The 19,845-nt window shown below is 40.1% G+C and overlaps 1 protein-coding gene and 1 pseudogene across 4 annotated transcripts in view; both read left to right on the forward strand.

Moving 5' to 3' along the window:
- The window catches only part of Dnaaf9 (dynein axonemal assembly factor 9), a 134,988-nt gene that overhangs the window by 31,569 nt on the left and 83,574 nt on the right, over positions 1–19,845 (forward strand). For all 3 annotated transcript variants that reach the window (XM_087188716.1, XM_013070696.3, XM_004840711.4), the window contains exons 8-9: positions 8,947–9,045; positions 15,122–15,177. In XM_087188716.1, the coding sequence (XP_087044842.1) occupies positions 8,947–9,045; positions 15,122–15,177 (155 nt within the window). The remainder of the gene's footprint in view (positions 1–8,946; positions 9,046–15,121; positions 15,178–19,845) is intronic.
- LOC106009023 (26S proteasome non-ATPase regulatory subunit 4 pseudogene) lies at positions 15,185–19,839 on the forward strand (annotated as a pseudogene). Its single transcript, XR_015441984.1, has one exon. The product of XR_015441984.1 is annotated as a 26S proteasome non-ATPase regulatory subunit 4 pseudogene (transcript).

Raw genomic sequence — 19,845 nt, forward strand, 5'->3', positions numbered from 1 at the left:
CAACCAAACAAGAAATTTAAAATACTTTGGTAGAGCTGGGCATGGTGATACACACCTGTAATCCCCGCACTTGGGAAGTTGAGGCAGGAGTATTGCTGCAAGTTCAAAGCCAGCCTGGGATACAAAGTGAGGCCCTATCTCAAAAAAAAAAAAAAAAAAAAAAAGCTTTGGTAGTTAAAGGGGAAAATTCAAGCTGGCTATAGATTTTCTCATCAGAAAACAACTAAAGCAGTACCTATAATATATCCTTTAAAAAAGTAACCTCAAGGGCTGGGGATTTAGCTCAGTGGTTTTGCCACCTGCTGCACAATCGCAAGGGCCCAAGTTCGATCCCCAGTACCGAAAAACAAACAAACAGAAATAACCTCAAAATTTTATATTATGATTCAAGTTATAAAGGCAACAAACTTTTTTTTTTTTTTTTTTAATGAGGCAAGGTCTTGCTGTGTAATCCAGGCTGGACTTGTACTCAATATGTAGCCTACACTAGCCTCACACTTGAGATTCTCCTGCCTCAGCCTCCTGAGTGCTGAGATTACAAGACTGCCACCACACTCAACTCACCAACCTATGTATGTGTGTGTGTATGTTACTGAGGATGAACCCAGCTTTGTACATGCTTGGCAAATGCTTTACTACTGAGCTACAACCCTAGCCAAACATTTTGAATTTGTAAGTGTGGGATCCATAGTTCTCAGGAGCTTCTAAAGAAACCTAATAGAGGACAGATTCCAGCCATCAAGATATGACTGGAAAGGTTATAGTGAAAGGACTAGCACCGAGCATAGATCTTTGATTACAGACTAAAACTAAAGCATTTGTGAGAATTATGGTGGTACAAAAGAGTGTAAGTGTATTAACTTTGTTTATACAAACAACATAGCTAACAAAAGTTGGTAAGAGAAAGAAGAGGCAATATGAGAAATTGTTTTCTTTATCTTTATTAACCAGAAGATAGCATATCATAAAAATGCCATTTAAAACACCCAAAAATCAAGTAATAAAGACACAAATATATTTAACGAAACTTGGATGGATAAGGAAGAAAAAGGTTAAGAAAAAGACTAATACAAAGAGAGAGGAAAAAATCAAACCAAAGTGTTTCTCCTGCTCTCTGAGCCCTTCTCAGGCCAGGTATCTCAGGTCCAGGCACTTCTCCAGTAGCTAGCAGCTGGATGGCCTCCAGTTCAACTCAGTTCTGATGCTGTCTCCTTGGAGACAGCATCAGATCCCACTGGGTAGACAGCATCAGATCCCACTGGGTGAGGATTTAGTTTCCTGAGACCATCCCACCTCGCACTTTGGATCCCCAATCACAAGTAGTAGATTATCACCTGTACTTCTGACTCAGCTATAAATGTGGGGTTCCCAAGAAACCTTCCTTGGGTTCACTTAATTTACTAGAGTGCTTCACAGAACTCAGGGAAACACTTGTGTAAACTTGTTTGTTTTGGTTTTTTGAGGGAAAGTTCAGGCTGATCCTGAACTCACTATATAGCTGAGGTTGGCCTTGAACTTGCAGTAATCCTCCTGCCTCAGCCCCACTAAGTGCTAGGATTACAGGCCTCCGCCACCACACCCAACTCTTTGTTAACTTGTTTTTTGGTGCTACAGAGGATACAGATGAACTGTCAGTGGAGGAGATACATGGGGTGAGACGAATGGGAAGGGGCGTGCGGAGATTCCTCCCTGGGCACTTTCGCATTCTGAGCTGACCAGAAATTCTCCATACCTTGTCCTTTTGGGGTTTTACAGAAGTTTCATTAAGTAAGTGTGGTTGAGTATGTCATTGGTCATTAGTGATTAGCTTAGCTCTCCGCACCATCTCCCCTTCTCCGAGATTGAGGGTTGGGGCTGAAAGTCCCAACTCTGTAATCGTGCCTTGGTCTTTTCACAGCACTTGGATTCTGAGGCAGGAGGAATGCCATGAGTTCAAGGCCAGCCTGAAATACATAGTGAAACCTTATCCAAAAAAAAAAAAAAAAGATTCCAAAGGTTTCAGAAGGTACATGTCAGGAAATTGGAAGACCAAATACGATATACTTCACAATAGTGTTACTAATTTCATTATTTGACATGGTCAGAGATTAATAGATACTGAGGAAATTGAGCATTAAGGCTTTTACATAAATTACTAGGTAAGTGCTAGAACTGAAAAGTAAAAAAAATTTTTTAAACAACATATTAAAGTTTAAACTTTCTTGTACTACTTCATGTATAGTGAAGATAAAATTGAAATTGGAGCTGAACTTATGTTACACATATGTAATCTCAGCTATTCAGGGGGCTGAGGCAGGAGGATTACTGTGAGTTCCAGGCCAGCCTGGGCTACATAGTGAGTTCCAGGCCAGCCTGAACTACAATAACGAGACCCTGTCTCAAAAAACAAACAAAAAAGATGAAAGAAAATTTAAGGGGAGAGATAGGTAGTTTGAGAGTGTCTGAGACTGGTGCCCCACTTTTGTGCACTGCCCTGAATATAGCCTTCTGCGAGTCCCATGTGGAGGCCAACATAACACTGCAGTTTGAGAACACTGCAAGCTTCTGTGGAGTCAGTGGAGAGGTCCACTCCAGAGAGCATTGTTAACTGCCTCTGGAGCCACAGGGACACACCTGCAGCTGCAGAAGCAATAGTAGTGATCATCACTCACTGTAGATCAGGCCCTTTCCTGATTTTATTATTATTATTTTTTTTGGTACCAGGGATTGAACTTAGGACCTTGCACTTTCAAGGCAGGTGGCGGAACCACTGAGCTAAATCCTTGGCCCTCCTGATTTTAGTTTTTAATTCATTTTGGTTTTTTGAGACAGGGTCTTGCTATGTAGTTCAGGCTGGCTTTAAACTCACTCACTATGTAGCCCAGACTGGCCTCTAACTCACAGCAATTCTCCTGCCTCAGCTTCCTGAGTGCTGGGATTACAGGCGTGCACCACCACTCCCACTCTTTCCTGATTTTCTTCCCACAATTTTAGATGATATCAAAGAGGGGAAGGAAGTTGTGGTCCACACCTATAATCCTAGTTACCTGGGAGGCTGAGGCATGAGGATTGGAAGTTTAAAGCCAGCCTGGGAAAATTACTAAGACCCTATCTCAAAACCTAAAAAGTAAAAAGGGCTGGTGCTATGGCTAAGCTGTAGAGTTCTTGCTTAGCATATAGAAGGCCCAAGGTTCAATTCCAGCACTGCAAAATGAAAAAGAAAAAGAAAAAAGAAGGGGAATGAAGCCTTTTAAATGTCTGCTAGTAATCTTTGCATCTGTCCTGAAATGTAAGGGCCAAGAGCCAGATTTAATGTTATTTTAGAAATAATTAAGCTGAGAACCCTGTCTAGAAGTGCTTAAGATTGCTTCTCAGTGGTGTAACTGCAGTAATAGTTCTCAGAAGTCGATAAGCAGGGCTTTGGGAACTGTTCTGCGTATGTGTTCCAGGATCTTGTAATTAACAGGTCATACCTACTTTCCCAGCCAGTTTTGCCATGCCTTAATCTCCTGTCTCACTTGCATCCCTGGGCTGAAGCCTCCTGGTCATGACTTATAATCTTTTTGATGATTTGTTGCATTTGCCAATGTCTTGTTGAGAATTTGGTGTCTATTTACATTAAAGAGATGGGCCTATAGTTGTCTTTTTTGATTGGATCCTTGTCTGGTTTGGAATCAGGGTAATGGTAGCTTTCAAGAATGACTTTGGGGGCCGGGGATTTAGCTCAGTGGTTTGGCTGCCTGCTGTGCAAGCTCAAGGACCCGAGTTCAGTCCCTGGTACCAAAAAAAAAAAAAAAGAATGACTTTGGGCCGGGTGTGATGGCAAATGCCTATAATCCCAGCACTCAGGAGGCAGAGGCAGGAAGATGACTGTGAGTTCGAAGTCAGCCTGGGCTACACAGTGAATTCAAGGCCAGCCTGAACTACGTAGTGAGACCCTGTCTCCAAAAAAAAGACTTTGGGAACATTCCTTCCCTTTCAATTTCATTAGAGTTTGAGGAGTATTGGTGTTAGATTTCCCCTAACGTTCTGGTAGAATTTAGTGGTGAATCCATCTTGGGCTTTTCTTAGTTGACAGGGTTTTTTGTTTTTGTTTTTGTTTTTTATGCTTCAATTTCATTGCTTGTTATTGGATTATTCGGGGTTTTTACTTCTTGGTTCAGTTTTGATTATTCATATTTATCTAGGACTTTATTCATTTCTTCTCGATTTCCAATTTAGTAGTATAGGTTTTCATAGTAGTTACTAGTAATCGTCTAGATTTCAGCAGTGTCCATTGTAATTTTTCCTTTCTTGTTTCTAATTGTATTGGTTTGGGTCTTTTCTTTTTTTTTTGGTAAGATTGGCTAAAGGTTTGTCTATTTTGTTTATTCTTTCAAAGAACCAGCTCTTCAATTCATTGGTTCTTTGTGTTGTTTTTTAGTCTCAATTTCATTAATTTCTGTCCTGATCTTTATAACTTCCTTCCTTGTACTTGCTTTGGATTTGGATTATTGTTTTTCTGAGACCTTGAACTTCATCATTAGGTATTTATTTGGGCTCCCTTTGTTTTTCTGATGGGGTTGCTTACAGCTATAAACATCCCTCTTGGGACTGCTTTCAGTGTGTTCCATAGGTTCTGATATGTTGTACCAGCATTATCCTTTGATTCTAGGAGCCAGTTTCTTTCTTAATTTCCTCTGTGACCCATTGATTACTCAAGAGTGTATTGTTCAGCCTACTGTGGCAGTGCAAACCTGTAATGCCAGCCCTCTGAAGTCAGCTTAGGCTACATAGAGAGACCCTGTCTCCAAAAAAAGTGTATTGTTTAATCTCCACGTGTTTGCATAATTTCTGGGGGGGGGGTTGCCATTGATCTCTAGATTTTTTTGTTTTTGGTACCAGGGATTAAACTCAGGACCTTGCTCCACTGAGCTAAATCCTCAGCCACACTGATCTCTAATTTCATTGCACTATGATCTGGAAATATGCGTTAGATAATTTCAGTTCTTTTTTTACATATTTAAGCATGCTTTATGGGCCAGTATGTGGTCTATTTTGGGGAAAGTTCCATACACTGCTGAGAAGAATGTGTATTCTATTGTGGTTGGGTAGAACACTGTAGATACCTATTAAGTCTGTTTGTTCAGATGTTGGTTCAACTGCTATTTCTTTGATTTTTTGTTGTTGTTGTTGTTGTGTTAATCTGTTTTGTGATAGTAGAGTATTAAGGTCTCCCACTATAGGGATGTTTGAATTTCATTCCTTTTATGTAAGTTAAATTTTTTTCTGACCATTGTATTTCCTGATTATTAGTAATTGAATGTAGAAGTTTAATGAGTTTCAGAACTGATTTTCAGAGGAAAGACTACTTCCTAGAAGGTATTATATTCTTTATCAAGATGTATATAATGTTTAATAGGTCTCTTTGCTTTTGTTTTTTTGGGGGGGGTTTTTTGGTACCGGGGATGGAACTTGGGACCTTGTGCTTGTGAGGCAGGCAACGGCACCACTGAGCTAAATCCCCAGCCTGGTCTCTTTGGTTTTTGAACAACCATTGCTGTGCAACCCCCTGTCTTAATTCACAATGTAAAATGGTAATTGGAACTCAGTACTGTAACTCCTTCTCCATTTATATTACTTTTATACAGAGAAATAGTCAATTTGCTATTTAGGCTGGACATGGTAGTGCACTCCTGTAATCTCAGCACTCGGAAGGCTGAGGCAGGAGGATCACTGTGAGTTTGAGGCCAGCCTGGGCTACATCATGAGAAAAAGGCTAGGCTAAATTACATAGCAAGACCCTGTCTCAAAAAGCAAAAAAAAAAAAATTTGCTATTTAGTTATATGGTATTACATTCATGTAGGAGAAGTATGATCAGTGTTTGAACTCTTGCCTTTCTTTGGTGGTGGTGGTGGTGGTGGTGGTGGTACCTGGGAATGGAACCTAGAACCTTTGCACTGAGCTGCATCCCCAACCCTTTTTATTTTTTATTTTGAGACAGAGTTTTGCTAAGTCACTAAATTGCCCAAGTGCTTGGATTACAGGTGTGCACCACCACAATTGGCTAACTCTTGCTTTTATGTCTCAGTTTTCAAAGTAAAGTTGGTTCCTAACCATTCTTCAGAAATATTGGGTTTTTTAGAATATTTGGGTTTTTAAGAATATGTAAATTTGAACTCATACATGTAGGCATATTAGAAGTATTTATATCCATTGCAGATAATCATCTCTAGTGATACTCAGGTTGTTCTGTCTTTGGGTAATAAATTTTGTTCAAGTTGGTTTACATTTTTTTTCTTTTCTTTTCCTTTTACCTTTTCTTTTTGCAATACTGGGGATTGAACCCAGGGGCACATTTCTAGCTAGCTGTTTGTTTGTTTGTTGTTTGTAGACAAAGTCTTGCTAAATTCCCCAGGATGACATCAAATTTAGAATTCCCCTGCCTCACCTCCTGAGTAGCTCAGATTACAGGTGTATGCCACCATGCCTGGCTGACTTATCCCTTTAATTCAATACTAATAGTCCTTGGTAACTTCCTTTTCACAATAGTTGTGAAAAGATGAACCAGGCACATATCTTATACACTTCTTGTTCTGTTCCAGACCTGGAATTAGTCTTTTTCTGTAATAAATTCTGGTTTCTTTGAATGGGAAATAGTATTTCAGCACCACAATCTTGAGTGATAGGAATACTTATTACTTCTGCTTTGGTCATTGTTTCTAGATTTCTTCAGTAGACAGAGTTAGATAATTCTCATTTCTCTCCCTCCTTCTCCTTCCCTTTACTTCCCTTTCCTTGCACTCTCTCTCTCTCCTTCATGTATATGTATGTACAGTCAGTTGTCACTTAATAATGGGATATAGTCTGAAAAATATGTTATTAAGCAGTTTTGTCATTGTGCAGATGTCATAGAATATACTTACAAAAACCTAGGTGGTATATGACCTACTATACACCTAAGATATGTGGTATATACATCTTTATGCAGTGTGTATACATGCACACACACACCTATCTGCCTGACTTGTTTTATCCTACAGTATATAGAAAATGTGTTCATAAAATATCAAGGGCCGGGGATTTATTTCAGTGGTTTCACCACCTGCTGTGCAGGTGCAAGGACCCGAGTTTGATCCCCGGTACCAAAAAAAAAAAGGATCGACATAAAATATCAACACTGTCACATGTTTACTGAAAAAATATGTATTATATACATGTATGCATGTGCATGTTAGCATAGATAGTCAGTTTGTCTGGGAAGCAAATAGAGAATCCATTAGTGAGACTGCTGTTCACATTAAATATTCCAGCAGAGGTCCATTATGTTTACTGCAGAAGTAGAATCAGAAAAAAAAAAAAAAAAAAAGGAAGTAGAATCAGTCCATGGCTGGCACAAAGCCCACAGGTCTGAGTACCTGTGCTCCACTAGAAGAGAAGAATGGAGGAAAGTGTAGATCCCCCTGTGAGCTTTGGTGCAGCAGACAGAATGTCTGTTGTGAACAGAGCACTAGACTGGATACCTGACATACTTACCCTTACAAAGTCAAAATGAACAGTGAAGGCAGCTATCCAATTTGAATACACATTAGTATCTTCAAAATAAAACCAAAGGTACTACATGAAAAGTATCTTAAGCAAGTTATAGCTGGTTGTTTTTGTTAACTGATGATGCCTTACATAAAAACCAGTAGCAAAATGCAATATATGCTGGGTGTAGTGGCGCACACCTGTGATTCCAGCACTCGGGAGGCTGAGGCAGGAGGCTCACTCTGAGTTTGAGGCCAGCCTGGGCTACATAGTGAGTTCAAGGCCAGCCTGAGCCACATAGTGAGACCCTATCTCAAAAAACCAAAAAAAAAAAAAAAAAAAAGAGAGAGAGAGAAAAAAAAAAAAGAAAGAAAAAGAAAAAAAATGGAATCTGTGGTGTTTGGAAATAGAATGAGTTCAGAAAGGAAAAGCAGCTAGGTTAGGATAGGATGCGCAAGTTGCATGTAGAAGATAGTCAGCTGGGAAGGAGTAGAGTTCCTCAGTACTCACATGGCCTCTAGGAAGAGAGGGCTCCATGCCACCTCTGCCCCTCTGAACTTCTAAGGTTAGCTAATTTGTCCTTCAGTGAAGCTTCATGCTGTGAGACTTTGGGAACTGGACATAGTAGGGTGCCTCATAAATAAATTCTTCCTCCCAACAAGAGTTGATAAAGTAAGTTGATTAAGTAAGGGTCATTAACTACTTCTTTAAAATAATTTTTTGAACTATAATTCATGTACATAAAATTCACCCATTTTAAATTAACAGTTCAGTGATTTTAGTAAATTTACAGAGTTGGCGCAACCATCACCATTAATTTTTTAACTTTTACATCAACCCAAAAAATTATCTTGCTGGGTGTGGCAGTGTACATCTGTAATCTCAGCACTCAGGAGGTGAGGCAGGAGGACTACCACGAGTTCCAGGCCAGCCTGGACTACATAGTGAGTTCAAAGCCAGCCTGAACTACATAGTGAGACCCTGTCTCAAAAAAACAACAATAACAACAAAAGATATCTTGTACACACTTGCAGTCAGTCTTCATCCCCACACCCAGGCCCAGGCAAGTACTAGTATACTTTATGTTTCCATAGATTTGCCCTCTCTGAATGTCTCATAAATGGAACTCATCTCTGGTGGTCTTTCACTTTCACTTTACATCTGTCTTCTTTCACTTAGTGTAATGTTCTTAAGACTCATGCATGTGGTAGTATGTATCAGCAGCATGCCACTACCTTTTAACCAATATATATAAAATATAAATATATATTATTTATATTACATATAAATATATATTAGATGTTAGATATAAATATTGTGAATATATATTATATAAATATATATTTGTATATACATACCTGTATAGTCAGGTATTTGGGGATCAATTGCAGTTTCGTGATTTGGGTTTTCTTAAGTCCCTCCTTTATATGACATTATCTCTTTCATTTTCTTCCTAGGATTTGGTGGCTTTTGAACATCAGTGGACTAACTTCTTTGCTAATTTTGACACAGAAATTCCTTTCCTACTGGAACTTTCAGAATCACAAGCTGGTGAGGTATGTAAAAGAAGAGTCAAAGAGAAAGAAGAAATTGGTTGATTTATACATTGCTTATATTTGTTATTTAAATTTTTATTCTCACTGAGTGTGGTGCTGCACACTTGTAATCTGAGCACTCAGGAGACTGAGGCAGGAGGATCACCACAAGTTTGAGGCCTACCAAGGCTACATAGTGAGTTCAAGGCCAGCCTGAATTACACAGCAAGATTTGTCTCAAAAAAAACCCAAAAACTGCAGGTGTGGTGCACACCTGTAATCCCAACACTTGGGAGGCTGAGCCAAGAGGACTGTCACAACAAGTTCAAGCCAGCCTGGGCTGCATAGTGAGTTCAAGGCCACCTAAACTACATAGCGAGACCGTGTCTCAGAAAAACACCACCAAAGTTATTCTCAAAATGCAACGTTATCCTAATTTATTTTGGTTATTATTTCCTTAAGCTGTGTTTTATGCCAAAAGAAATTTACCTGCTATGCCTATCCATATATAAAAAGTTGTTTGGAGGCCAGAGTGCTTGTGAGGCCCTGGGTTCAATCCTCAGTGCCTCAAAAACATTTTTTTTTTCTCCTGTGCCACCTTCTCTTTTAGAAGGACATTCACTTTTCAGTTGGTGATGCTTTCATCAACCAGGAATTTGTTGAGCACTAGTTACTAATTCTCCATGTGTGAATAATACACCTTTGTTTGCTGAACCTCCAGGTCATGAATGTGGAGCTACCTTTCCAAGCAAACTGATAGTGAGCCATTACTAGGTTCAGGCTAAGACCTCTCCATGAGTGCACTAAAGTAGTTAGATAGGGAACCAAGGGCAGTCACAGAAACTAGTCCACAGGAAGGATCAGAAGGACTGTCTTGCATTGCCCTAAGTCTTCCTTTGGCTTGCACTGCCAGTCCCTTCTCCAGTGCACTGCAGTAGCCCAGAACAAGTCTTCTTTTTTTTTGGTACTGGGGATTGAACTCAGGGCCTTGCACTTGTGAGGCAGGCACGGTGCCACTGAGCTAAATCCCCAGGACAAGTCTTCTTCATCATTTGGAGCTGGCGTTGATCTTGTCGTGCATTTGAACAATCAGTTATCTGTTTAAAAATTTAATCAGTGAGATAAAGATGTTTTATATTTGCCTATGTAATTACTTTCTCTGGTGCTCTTCATTCCTTTGCATAGACCCAGATTTCTACTTGGTATCCTGCTCTCAGAAGGATGTCCTTTAACATTTCTGGTGGTTCATATCTTCTGATAATGAACTGTCAGCTTTTGTATGTCTGAAAAAAATGTTTCAGAGCTGGGGATTTACCTCAGTGGCGCTGCACCTGCCGCAAGTGCAAGGTCCTGAGTTCAATTTCTGGTACCAGAAAGAAAAAAGTATTTCACTTTTTTTTTCCTTTTTTTTTGAGACAGGGTCTTTCTGTGTAGTTCAGACTGGTCAAGCTGGTCTTGAACTCGCAGCAGTCTTCCTGCCTTAGCCTCCCAAGTGCTGCTATCACAGGCACATCCCTACACCCCTGGCTCACCTTCGTTTTAAAAGATATTTTGCCACATGTGAAGTTTAGGCTGACAGTCTTCACCATTTGGTGCTTGAAAGATGTTGCTCCACTGTATTCTCATGCACATTGTTTCTGGTGAGAAGTGTTTCATCCTAATCTTTGATCCTCTGCACGTAGCAGGTCTTTATTTTCCCTCTGGAGGCTTTAAGATTTTCTCCGTTTGGTTGGTTGGTTTTGGTTTTTTGAGGCAGGGTCTCCCTTTGTAGTTCAGGCTGGCCCTGAACTCACTATGTAGCCCAAGCTGGCCTCGAATTTACAGTGATCCTCCTGAGTGCTGGGATCACAGGCATGCGCCACCACTCCCAGCTCAAGATGTTCTCGTTATTACTGGTTTGAGCAATTTGGTTAACCATTTTGCTGTAGTTTTCTTCATGTATGTTGTGGTTGAGCTTCTCAGTTTTTGTCAAGCTTGCAAAGTTTTTGTCCATTATTTGTTCAAATATTTTTTCTGTTCCAAAGCTCTCTTCTTTCCTTCAGGGACTCCAATTACCCCTAAAATAGACTACTTCAAGTTGTCTCTTTTCTCCTTGCTGCCTTTTCCAGTTTTTAAAATTTTTTTCCCATCTCTGTCATTACTATGGTTCAAAGAGTGAAAGATATTGAAAAAGAGTTTCTGATTTATCTGTTCTGTGTGATTTGGACAAATGACAGATACATGTATATTTTCTGATATCCTCTTTTTTGTTGCATTGAAGAGTATCACAGAGTTATTTCCATTTTGCTCTTTTCACTCAACAATAAATCCTAGAACTTTCTCCAAATTACTTCATTGAAATTTTCTGATTTTTTTTTTAACCCCTGATGGTAGGGATCAAACCTAGGGTCTTGAGGGTATCCTAGGCAAGTACTTTACCACTGAGCTGCATCCCCTCTGAAAATTTCCTCATTTGTTACACTTTGTAATACTCCATTGTGTGGATTTGTCTTAATTTATTCAGGTACTCTCTTATGTATGCATGTGTAGGTTGTTTTCAATATTTTACCATTCCAAATAGTGTCACAGTAAATAACTTTGCTTACGTATTTTCATATCATTAGAGGGATGCATGCCTAGTAATGGGATAACTGGGTCTAAAGGTAAGCGCATATGTAGTTGTGTTAGCTGTTGCCAGATTCTCCCTAGGGGTGTACCATCCCAATTTGCATTCCCACCAACAATGGGAATGTATGAGAGTTCCCATTGCTCCAAACTCTCACAGAATATGTTGTCATACTATGAAAGATTTTACAGTCTTATAGATGGGAAATGGTATCTCAGTATTGTTTTAATTTACCTTTCTCTAATTATGAGCAAGTCTTTCATATGTTTCTTTCATAATGTTCTTTCAGATGTTTGAGTATCATTTTATATTTTGTTTTTATGTCTTTTTGTGTGTGTGCACTGGGAATGAAACCCAGGGCCTCATGCATGTTTGGTCAGCACTCTACACCTGAGGTACATCTCCAACCCAAGCATAGGTTTTTTTAGGAGGTCTTCTGTCCCTTAGTTTTAGAGTTCTTTATATGTATTTTCCAAATATTTCTTCCATATTTTACCATATGTATCCTTGATGCTTTACTTATTATTTCTTTTGCCATGGAAACTTTTATTTTTATATAAATGATCTGTGTATTTCAAGTTATTGTGCAGAGAAAGGCTTTGATTGAAGGTTAAAGAATAATTCAGTGGTAGAGTGCTTGCCTAGCTAGTATGCACAGGGCACTGGGTGTGATCCCCAGAACCACATAAAAAAGAATATCTACCCTCTGGTATTTGCGTGGTTTAAATTTTTATATTTAGATTCTTAATCCACATAGAAGTTTTGTTTGTGTGATGTGAGAGATAGATCTAATTTTATGGATTTTTTTTTTCCCAAGTGATTAACCAGTTTGAATCCCAGCTGTGCAATTCACTAGGTCTGTGACCTTCGCCAACTTTTGTCTCTTAGCCAGTTCATCTGTACATAGGGGACAGTAATAGCATGAACCTCTTAGGCTGTTATTAGGATTACTTGACATGATTCATTTCAGTGCCTTTCATAGTTACATGATAAGCCCGCAGTAAATTATAGTGGTTTTTGTTTGTTTGTTTCATTTTGGTTTTGGTACTACGAGTTGAACTCAGGACCTTGCACTTGCAGGCAGGCTCAATGCCACTGAACTACATCCCCAGTCCAATTGTAGTTATTATTATTTTACCCTAAAAGAGATTTTACTGATCAGTAAAATAAACACCAAAATGCTAATTGATAAATAGAGAAATGAAAAACATATAACTAACAAGGAAAAAAGTTCAGATGGCTACTAAACACATATAAAATATTCTGTGTTAAAAAGTAAAACGTTGGGCCCAGGATTTAGCTCTTGCTTGGTTCTGGTGCCTGCTTCATGAGCGCAAGGTCCCGAGTTTGATCCCCGGTACCAAAAAATAAATAAATAAATAATAATAATAAAAAGTAAAAGGTTATAAAATAAGAGTGAGGTACCATTTTTCATTGACCAACTTGGCAAATCTACTTAAACCATTCATAGCAGTGTTGGTAATAAGACCAGAGGTAAGTACACTCACTTGTAAGTAAGCATGTACATTGATAAAACTGTTTTGAAAAACAACTTGGCGGGCCAGGGATTTAGCTCAGTGGCTTTGCCACTTGCTGTGCAAGCACAAGGACCTAAGTTCGATCCCCGGTACCAAAAAAAAAAACAACTTGGCAATATAGTTTTCTCTTTATGTTCTATAATTTTATTTCCAGAGCTGCTTTGGGAAATAATTATAGCTGCAGAAAATTTTTTTTAAATTTATTTTGTTGTGGTTTATGAGACAGAGTCTCACTTTGTAGGGGAGGCCGACCTTGAACTCACTATATAGCCCAGGCTAGCCTCGAATTTGGGGCAATCCTTGTACCTCTGCCTCCCAAGTGCTGGGATTGCAGGCATATACTACCACGACTGGCTCTGCAGATAAAATTTATTGAAAGTTGTTCATTATGATATTATTCTTTTTTTCTTCTTCTTTTTGATAGGGTCTTACCATGTCCAGGCTGGCCTCGAACTCACTATGTAGCCCAAGCTGGCCTTGAACCCAAGGTGACCCTCCTGCCTCAGCCTCCTGAGTGCTGCTGGGATTACAGACATGTGCCACCACACCTGGCTCATTACAGTATTATTCTTGATATAGACAAGTTAGTAATGTATAAATCTCCAAGAACAGAGAACTATTTATGTTAGTCAACTATCATATGTAGTCTATAGATGTACCTTAGAAAAAAGATTGAAGAAATGTACCAAAATGTTTAACAGTTCTTACGGATTATTGATGGGTTTTGTTGTATTCTACTAAGAACATATATTAGTTAAATAATTGGAAAAAATACAATAGGTGTTTGTTAGGGAGAATAAAATTGCCTTTTTGAAATTTTGTAAACTTTGAGCACTAAAATCTGCATGTTAATTTTTGATTAATGTTTAACCTAACACTGTACATCCAAAAGGTCAGAATGACTTTGGTTTCCTGAATTTATGTCAATGTACTTTTTTTTTAATGAAAAAATAAAACAAAATTTCATAACAAAATAATAAGAAGACTGGGTGTAGTGGCGCATGCCTATGATCGCAGCACTTGGCAGAAGGATCGCCACAAATTCGAGGCCAGCCTGGGTTTCATAGTGAATTCAAGACTAGCCTGAAGTGCATAGCAAGATCTTGTCTCAAAAAAAAAAACAACAAAGAGGGGGCCAGGGATTTAGCCCAGTGGTGCTGCCACCTGCCTCACAAGCGCAGGGTCCCGAGTTCAATCCCTAGTACAAAAAAAAAAAACAGAGAGAGAGAGAATTACAGTAGTTAATACATTGTGTATCATGCCAGGCATAGTGGCATAAGCCTATAATTCCAGCACTCAGGAGGCTGAGGCAGGAGGATCACTGCGACTTTAAGGGTAATCTCAGCTACATGGTGAGTTCAAAACCAGCCTGAACTGCATAGTGAGACCCTGTCTCAAAGGAAAAAAAATACATTGTGTATCATAATTTTAAAAGTAGTTACTCAGAGCATAAGACATAGACAAAAAGACTCTTTCTTACTAAAAAGAAACATAATAGCTCAAGTCAGTGTACTACATTCCTTCGATTCTCTCTTGTTACTCATTTTAAATTAGCATATTTTAATTAATATAATCATTTATTGGAAATGTAGAAAAAACATTTAAATAGAAGAAAAATAAGATCTCCATAGAAATAACAATTTGGACCATTGGTAGTAGTTGGTCCAGTTTTCTTTCAGTAGTTAAAAACTATAAATTTGAAAAGAATTTTGCTTTATTTTTTTTCTTTTTACAGCACTTTTTTCCCTTTCTAATATTTTGTCTGCTTGCTACCTGGCCCCAAAATTCATGTTGCTGTCTACCACACATAGAAACCTCTCTTCTCCCCACCTCTTTCATAGGCACCCATGAACATGTAACACATTTCCTTGACACGTGGGATACATGTATGTGAGGGGTTTTGTGATTATTTTACAAAATTGTGATCTCATATACAGTGTTGGCTTCTTTTTAGCCATTCAGAAGTTACTTCAGTCATGGAATGATCTCCAGCCATATAACTGAAAACAGGTAAGGTTCCTAGGGAGGAAGAGTGAAAGGGGTGGCTACAGGGGGGCATCCAAGTTCAGATGCTTGAGTCAAGAGTATGGACAGACTTCAGTGCTCAAAGGGTAAAAGCTCCGTACTCCGTAAATTTGTTTTCACTGCTTTTGTATTTATGTATTTGTTTTATTTTTCTGTAGTTTTATAGTGAAGTGGATTTTAAAACATTCTTGGTTACCAAAATCTAAAGAAAGGAATATTCATTCCATCCTCAGCTCAGGAAAGCAAGAGGAAACATATCCAAAGCTGGGCAGGGGAGCAGCAGAAGTTTGTGGGGGAGTAAGAGGGTTAAAGGCCCAGCCTCCCAAAGAAAATGGAAATAGCACCAAGTGTGGTATCCCACACCTGTAATCTCATTACTCGGGAGGCTGAAACAGGAGGATCACTACCAGTTCGAGGCCAGCCTGGACTGCACAGTAAGTTCAAGGCCAACCTCAGCTATATAGCAAGACCCTGTCTCAAAATAGTAAATAAATCTCTTGCCAGGATTAATATTTAGCCTAACACTATGCATCCAAAAAGATGAGAATTACTTCTTTGATTTCCTGAAAGCTTATATTAGTGTACTTGGTTTTTTTTAAGTGAAAAAAATAAAACAAAATTTCTTTTTTTTTTTTTTTTTTTTGTGCCAGGGATTGAACTTGGGACCTTGCGCTTGCGAGGCAGGCACTGGAACCACTGAGCTAAATCCCCGGGCCAACAAAATTTCTTAACAAAATGATAACACCAGGGATTTAGCTCAGTGGTTCCACTCTCTGCCTCACAAGTGCAAGGTCCCGAGTTTGATCCCCAGTACCAAAAAAATGTAAGAGTATAAAAATAGTTAATATACTGTATATCATGTTGGGCATGGTGGCACACACCTGTAACCCCAACACTTGGGTGGCTAAGGCAGGAAGATCATAGGGAGTTCTCAGCCAGCCTGAGCTATATAGTGAGTCCAAGGCCAGTCTGAACTCCATAGCAAGACCCAGTCCAAAAAAAAAAGGGGTGGGGGGGAGGAGAGAGAAGGATAGGAGAAGAGGAGGAGGAGGAAAGACTTCAAAAGTGGTTCCTTCTGTATTTTCATCACAATCAGCAGGAGGTGCTTCTTCTGATGTAAAAGGAGATGGCTCTTCCTTTTTTCCCACAACACTAGTCCAATCTAATAATAATGAGGTAAACTACCATGGTAGGACTTAGACTTACGGTTTTTCTGCCCAAAGCACTACTTAGCTTGCTTGATTTCCAGAAGAAAAGTCAATCACTTTTTTTTCTTTTCTTTTCTTTTTTTTTTTTTGAGACAGTGTCTTGCTGTGTAGTTCATGCTGGCCTTGAACTTACTATGTAGCACAAGCTGGCCTTGAACTTGCAGTGATCATCCTGCTTCAGCCCGAGTGCTGGGATTACGGGCATGTGCCATCATGACCAGCGGTCATGTTTAGTCTTAACATTTTCCTGAAGCTTAAGTATATTTTTAAGAGGAATGAAGTGAAATGCAAAAAATTTTCTACATGATGTACATTAAGAACAGTTTAAGGAAAGGATAATAGAAACAATATTTTAAAATATCCTTTCTGGGCTGGGGATGTAGCTCAGTGGTGCCGCACCTGCCTGGCAAGCACAAGGTCCTAAGTTCGATCCTGGTACCAAAAAAAAAAAGAAAAGAAAACAGAATATTCTTTCTGAGCATGGCATGGTTTCAAATGTCTGTAATCCCAGCACTCAGGAGGATCGCCACGAGTTTGAGTCCAGCCTGGGCTACACGATGAGTTGCCAAGGGCAGATTGAACTGTATAATGAGACCCTGTCTCAAAAAAATTAATTATTTAAAATATCCTTTCTATCATTGAATATTTACTGAGAACCTATGACATACCAAGGAAGAGAGCTACATGGTTAAAAATAAACAACAAATATAGTCTCCGCACTCATGGAATTTATAGTGTGGTGGAGCAGTAAGAAATTAACCTCACAGAGAAATATATTTGTAGAGAGGAGCAGGAGATTAGAGAGGGAAAGGGAAGAGGACATAAAAAGAATAAAGGTATGTTGTGTACATGTACCAACTCCCCACAGGAATGTAACATTATGTACTGCAAACATATAGTAATAAAAAAAAGGGAACAATAATACTGAAAAAAAAGAGAAATCATAGGGAGGAAGGCAGCAAGATGGTGTTGGAAAGCACTCTGGTTTGTGTGGACAGCTGGGGATGTAGCTCAGTGGCACAGCGCCTGCCTGGCAAGCATGAGGTCCTGAGTTCAATCCCCAGTACCAAAAAAAAAAAAAAAAGCAAAAGTTCTCAAATGGTTTGTGTGGACAACAGTGAGTATGGCGACTTCCTGCCCACTTGGCTGCAGGCCCAGCAGGATGCTGTCAACATAGTGTGTCACTCAAAGACCCACAGCAACTCTGAGAACAACATGGGCCTCATCACACTGGCCAATGACTCACCCTTTACACTGGCCATATCCTCTCCAAGCTCCACACTGTCCAACCCAAGGGCAAGATCACCTTCTGCACTCTTATCCATATGTCCCTCCTGGCTCTGAACCACAGGCAGGGCAAGAACCACAAGAGGGGCATCATTGCCTTTGTGGGAAGCCCCGTGGAGAACAATGAGAAGGATGTGGCGAAACTGGCTAAATGCCCTAAGAAAGAAGAAGTGAATGTAGACATTATCAATTTGGGGGAACAGGAGGTGAACACAGAGAAGCTAACGGCCTGTGTTAAATACTCTGTATGGCAAAGATGGCCCCAGCTCTCATCTGGTGACAGTGCCTCCTGGGACCAGCTTGGCTCATGCACTCATCAGTTCTCCCATTCTGGCTGGCAAAGGTGGTCCCATGCTGGGGCTTGGTGCCAGTGACTTTGAATTTGGAGTGGATCCCAGTGCTGATCCTGAGCTGGCCCTGGCCTTTCGTGTTTTATGGAAGAGCAGTGGCAGTGGCAGGAGGAGGAGGAGGCCTGGCGGCCAGCCACAGCCTCTGCAGCCGAGGCTGATATTGCTGGGACCAAAGACTCAGACTACACCCTGCTGAAAATGACCATCAGTCAGCAGGGTTTGGCTGAACTGGGCTTCCTGACCTAAGCAGCATGACCGAGGAAGAGCAGATCGCTTATGCCATGCAGATGTCCCAGTAGGTCAGTCGTGGGTACCCCCTAGCTCAGTCATGGACACCCCCAAGCCAGCCAAGGAGGAGGATGATTACAACGTGATGCAGGACCCCAAGTTCCTTCAGAGTGTTCTGGAGAACCTTCCCAGAGTAGATCCTGACAATGAAGCCATCTAAAACGCCATGGGCTCCCTCGCCTCCCAGGCCACCAAGGATGGCAAAAAGGAGAAAGAGGAGGACAAGAAGTGAGACTGGAGGGGAAGGGGACTGCAAGGGTGGGGCAGGTAGGATGTAGCCCTCACTACCTGAATAAAGCTTAGCAGGGTTTTTCCTTCTGAGAGAGAGAGAGAGAGAGAGAGAGAAATCATTACAAAATCTTAGCCTTGAAAGAGAAAAGAACATGTGGTACTATGAAAACTAGAGAGCCTGGCCTCCTCTCGACATGAACAGTGAGTAGAGATAATTAAGAGAAAGGAGAACAGCAGAGTTCCTAAGATGAGAACATAAGGGATATAAAAGAAGATGAGCTTGGCTGGGGCAAGAGTGACCTTCCATGGAGCTGAGAAAGTTGAAAGCAGACCACACAGGTTCTTGGACAAGTGCTCTACCACTGAGCCACATCCCCAGCATACAGGTTCTTGTTGACCATGTGCAAGGTCCTTCTCCTGAGAATAGTATACTGGCAGTAAATGCTTTGCATGTTTAAAAAATTATCATTACTTTTGGAAAATACATTATAAAGATTGAGTGGATCCAGGAAAACAGAAAATCTTGTATTTGTTCAGGGAGGAAATGATGACGGTACAAACTTGGATTGTGACAACATGGTTGGAGAGAAATGGATAAATTAGAAAGATTTTCAAGAGGTTTATCGGTTTGAAAGGGTGAGGAAGCAGAAGTCCACTGCATTCACTTGGTGACTTTTGCCAGAGCTCTATAAATGAAATGACTGAGGAAGGTTGATCAGAGTGGGCTGAGCTGTAAGCAGAAAATGGGAAGAGGGTGGAGTCCAACCAAGAAAGGGGAAGAAGGGGACATGTGATGGAACCAGGCTCACAGGGGTGGTAATGAGACCATGTGCAACCCTCCTCTCCTCCCTCCTGGAGGTTACTTAGGAACTGGTTACTGCTATTGTCTTTCTAGTGTGTGTATTGCAATTACTATCATACTTTAAAACCTATGTTCCTATTAAAATGCTATATATTTTTTTAAATGCTGTGTTTAAACTAGGGTTTTGCTCCATCACTGCATCATGGACAGCAAATTTATGGGACTGATTTCTCAAAAAGGAGGACAAGCTGAAAATATAAACCTAGCATGGGTACAGTTATGTCCCAAAATGACTGATCCCTATGGGTCACTAGGAAGAGGCAGAGAGATGTAATCTTTTCCCAACCCACCAGGAACTTTAGATAGACTACCTTGCTCACGCTACAGGACATCAATCAGAAAACCCCTGGAATTCACTCAGGTCTGATGAAGTTGCCCTGGCTTGGTCTCTCTTCTAATCATGTGTTTTTTTGATTTGCTGTTCTAG

This window comes from Heterocephalus glaber, unplaced genomic scaffold (genome assembly GCF_053883595.1).
Source record: "Heterocephalus glaber isolate CG9 unplaced genomic scaffold, H.glaber_assembly_v1.0 deba00001532, whole genome shotgun sequence".
Taxonomy (NCBI): Eukaryota; Metazoa; Chordata; class Mammalia; order Rodentia; family Bathyergidae; genus Heterocephalus; species Heterocephalus glaber.